Here is a 3,530-nt window from a genome sequence, read left to right on the forward strand (position 1 = left end):
TAAAAAAAAGATCTATACTCTCTAATTTGTTTTAACTAACTTGATGACATGGTATGGACTAAAAACTTGCATTTGCTAGTGTTTGTTTTCCCCTGAAAAGTGTAAATCCAATCTTCGTTTCCGAGTACTTTTTCACTAAATAATTAACAAATTAACAAACATTGTAAATAATTTGCTGCTGCAACTCTATTTCCGGTCAATCAAACGGCCACAAGATGGCAAACCAATTCAAATTAGAAAGCGTAAGAATCAAAAGCTATCGATAAAAAGTAGCCATCCGAATTATTAGATAATTACAAAAGACATCGTTATTGTCGACCCGGCCGAGGAGTCTTATGCGTACCTGTCGTAGTTTACAAGGGGGAAGTTGGACTTGGGCTCCCCGCATTTTTCTGGTCCCATTTTAATAAATTTTTTTTAATTTTTTTTTTTCCGCTGCGTCCGCGGCTATAAAATCCGGAACCCACCGGCCCCTCAATCCTCCATCACCAGCGTCATTCCCTAATTTATTTATTATTCCACCCAGCAAAACCCACAATTTAGAGGAAGAGGAAGGGCCCCCCAGGATAAAAGAAATCCTACTTCGGGGGCTCTGGTTAATTTTGGGCGAAGCGGAGAGGCTGTATCCGAACGGCTACGTTTAGTCGGTTCCGGAGAGAGGAGAGGAGGTCCTCAGAAAAAGTGGGGAGGAAAAAGTGGGCGATTAACAATTAAATCTTCCACCCCCATCCATTCGCCCGCTGCTGCTTCTCCTTCTTAATAATAATAATAATAATAATAATAAAATAATAGTAATCTCGGCACTTATCATCAGGCGAAAATTCGTTTTAGCCCCCTCACCCCCCCCAAAAAAAAAATAAGGGGGAAAAAAACAGAGGAGGAGATCTCTTCAGACTAGGTTCCGCTTTTCCTCTTTTTCTTTTTATATATATATATATAGAAAAAAGCAGATCGAAAAGGTGAGGGCTTTTTCTATAAATTGTTCTCCTTTGAAGAAGAAGAAGAAAGAAGAAGATTCCAGATGCCGGAAGGAGGGGGGTACTACAGTTCGAAGAAGACTGATGACATCTGCGAGGATGTTTGCGGCCCGGTAATCCATTTCTTTCAGATCTGTTCCTTTACTTTTATCATTTCCATCCTTCTTTTTTTTTTAAAGATTTTTATTTGGGAATCTTATCTTGGGGCAAAACCCCCTAATATTAAAAAAAAATTCAAATAAATGGGGGGAAAAAAGGCCCGTCAATTTGAATCCTGTAAAATTGGGGTTTTGGATTTTCCCTAATAATAATAAGTGGCTGGTGGGTGTTGGAAATTTCAGCAGACAACGAAAGCGGCGCTGAGCATGTCGAGGCTACGGTGCGCACTTCGAGGGTTCGATCTCAAAGCGCTGCTGGTTCTGTTCGTGGGTGTTCCTGTGTTCATACTGATGGTATATCTCCATGGCCAAAAGTTCACTTACTTCCTCCGCCCCATCTGGGAGAAGGCACCCAAACCCTTCAACCCCATCCCCCATTACTACGACAGCAACGTCACCATGGACAGCCTCTGCCGCCTCCACGGCTGGAACGTCCGAGAGACCCCGAGGAGGGTATTCGACGCCGTCCTCTTCAGCAACGAGCTCGACATTCTCGCCATCCGCTGGAAGGAGCTCCACCCTTACGTCTCCGAGTTTGTCCTCCTCGAGTCCAATTCCACCTTCACCGGATTGAGGAAGCCCCTTTTCTTTGCCAAGAACAGGGAGCAGTTCAAGTTTGTGGAGTCCAGGCTAACCTACGGGAGTGTGGGGGGACGGTTTGTGAAGGGGGAGAATCCATTCGTCGAGGAGTCGTACCAGCGGGTCGCTCTGGATCAGCTCATCAGGATCGCGGGCATCACCGATGACGATCTTTTGATCATGTCCGACGTTGATGAGATCCCGAGTGGCCATACTATCAATCTCCTGAGGTGGTGTGATGATATCCCAGAGATCCTCCACTTGCAGCTGAGGAACTACCTCTACTCATTCGAGTTCTTGTTGGATGATAAGAGCTGGAGGGCGTCGGTCCACAGGTACCGGGCTGGGAAGACAAGATATGCGCATTTCAGACAGACCGATGATCTGCTGGCTGACTCTGGGTGGCATTGTAGCTTCTGTTTCCGATACATCAGCGAGTTTGTGTTCAAGATGAAGGCCTACAGTCATGTTGATCGAGTCAGGTTTTCATACTACTTGAGCCCATCTAGAATTCAGGATGTGATATGCAAGGGTGCCGACCTGTTTGATATGCTCCCGGAGGAGTACACTTTTCAAGAGATCATAGCAAAGTTGGGTCCAATTCCAAGCACATATTCTGCAGTCAATCTCCCCGGATATCTGGTACAGAATGTTGACAAGTACAGATATCTCCTGCCGGGGAACTGCAAGAGGGAGAGTGGCTGAACTCTAGCATTCTTTTTTTATTAGGTGATGCCTTGCTCATGCTGCAGAAGTTGTATCTTGGTAACTGATTTTTGTGGCGTAAATAGGACATGATCGAGTATCTATCTAACTTAGATGGATGATTCTTCTGGGGAAGTTGGCAAGCTTGGATGCGTTTTCATGTTTATAATGTGAGATTATTGAAAGCTTTCTTTTGTAGTATCCGCGTATGCTTTCTTCGGGATCATTTCATTTGCCGAAGGAGCACTGCGAGGGATTGCAGTTACTTCCATGAGAGGCTATCTTGTCCCTTCTTCCCTTATCGGTATGTCATGTCACACTGGTTTGTGTAGAATGCAAATTTAGTGACGTTTTCCAAACTTTTTTGTGCTGTGGGGATTTGTTGTTACTTCAAACTAATTGATTCCTGTATTCTTCTTCGAATGTACCTGGGTCGTGTTTCAATCGACTCCTTTAATTTGTCATGTGATGCATTTCTATGGTTTGATGATAATGCTGATATTTTCACTATCAAATTAGGATGTTTTTTTTTTCTGGCATTCATATTAGATTGTATGACTATGTATTTGAACTCGTGAGGTTATGCATTAACACAATACTGTGGAACGTATAGATCCTCAAGAAACTAACTACTCTCATCTGTTAAATGTCTGCGACTTGGTGGCTAGTAGTTGTTTCATCCGCGGCAGTTTTGATTTTGCATTCTCAGAATAACATAGATCCTTTAAGCTGGATTTTCTATGGAGGACATTCAGTCCATAGGATATGTAGCTGTCCCGTTGGAGAGCATCGTGCGTGCGTGCGCGCGCACAGTTGAGTCCGCGTGTGTGTCTGTGTTTTAGGATGTATCTTAAAAATTTAGTCTGAATGAATTCATTCGTAGTAGCTGCTTTACTGCTGAACTTATAACTTGCTTCTACGACATGACTATTTGATTTGATTTTAGATCATCTGACTGATTTCTTCATTTCTTCTGTTACGGTTTGCATGCGAGCATCTCATGTTCCTATCATACTGAATTCATTGTTCAAGACATCCAGGGTTTTGATATACTTCTTTACGTAGAGGATTTCAAGTAAATTGAGTTCTATCGGTCCCGTCTTAAAATGCT

The 3,530-nt window shown here is 43.2% G+C and overlaps 1 protein-coding gene across 2 annotated transcripts; it reads left to right on the forward strand.

The window, feature by feature from the left end:
- Positions 883–2,883, forward strand: LOC109824017. 2 transcript variants are annotated; one of them, XM_020390520.1, is made up of 2 exons: positions 883–1,090; positions 1,319–2,883. In XM_020390520.1, the coding sequence occupies exons 1-2, from the start codon at positions 1,022–1,024 to the stop codon at positions 2,417–2,419; spliced, it is 1,170 nt and encodes a 389-aa protein (XP_020246109.1). In that variant the 5' UTR covers positions 883–1,021; the 3' UTR covers positions 2,420–2,883. The 2 variants fall into 2 exon arrangements, with proteins under 2 accessions (XP_020246109.1, XP_020246110.1); XM_020390521.1 differs by having other exon boundaries at positions 1,322–2,883.

This window comes from Asparagus officinalis, chromosome 9 (assembly GCF_001876935.1).
Source record: "Asparagus officinalis chromosome 9, Aspof.V1, whole genome shotgun sequence".
NCBI lineage: Eukaryota > Viridiplantae > Streptophyta > Magnoliopsida > Asparagales > Asparagaceae > Asparagus > Asparagus officinalis.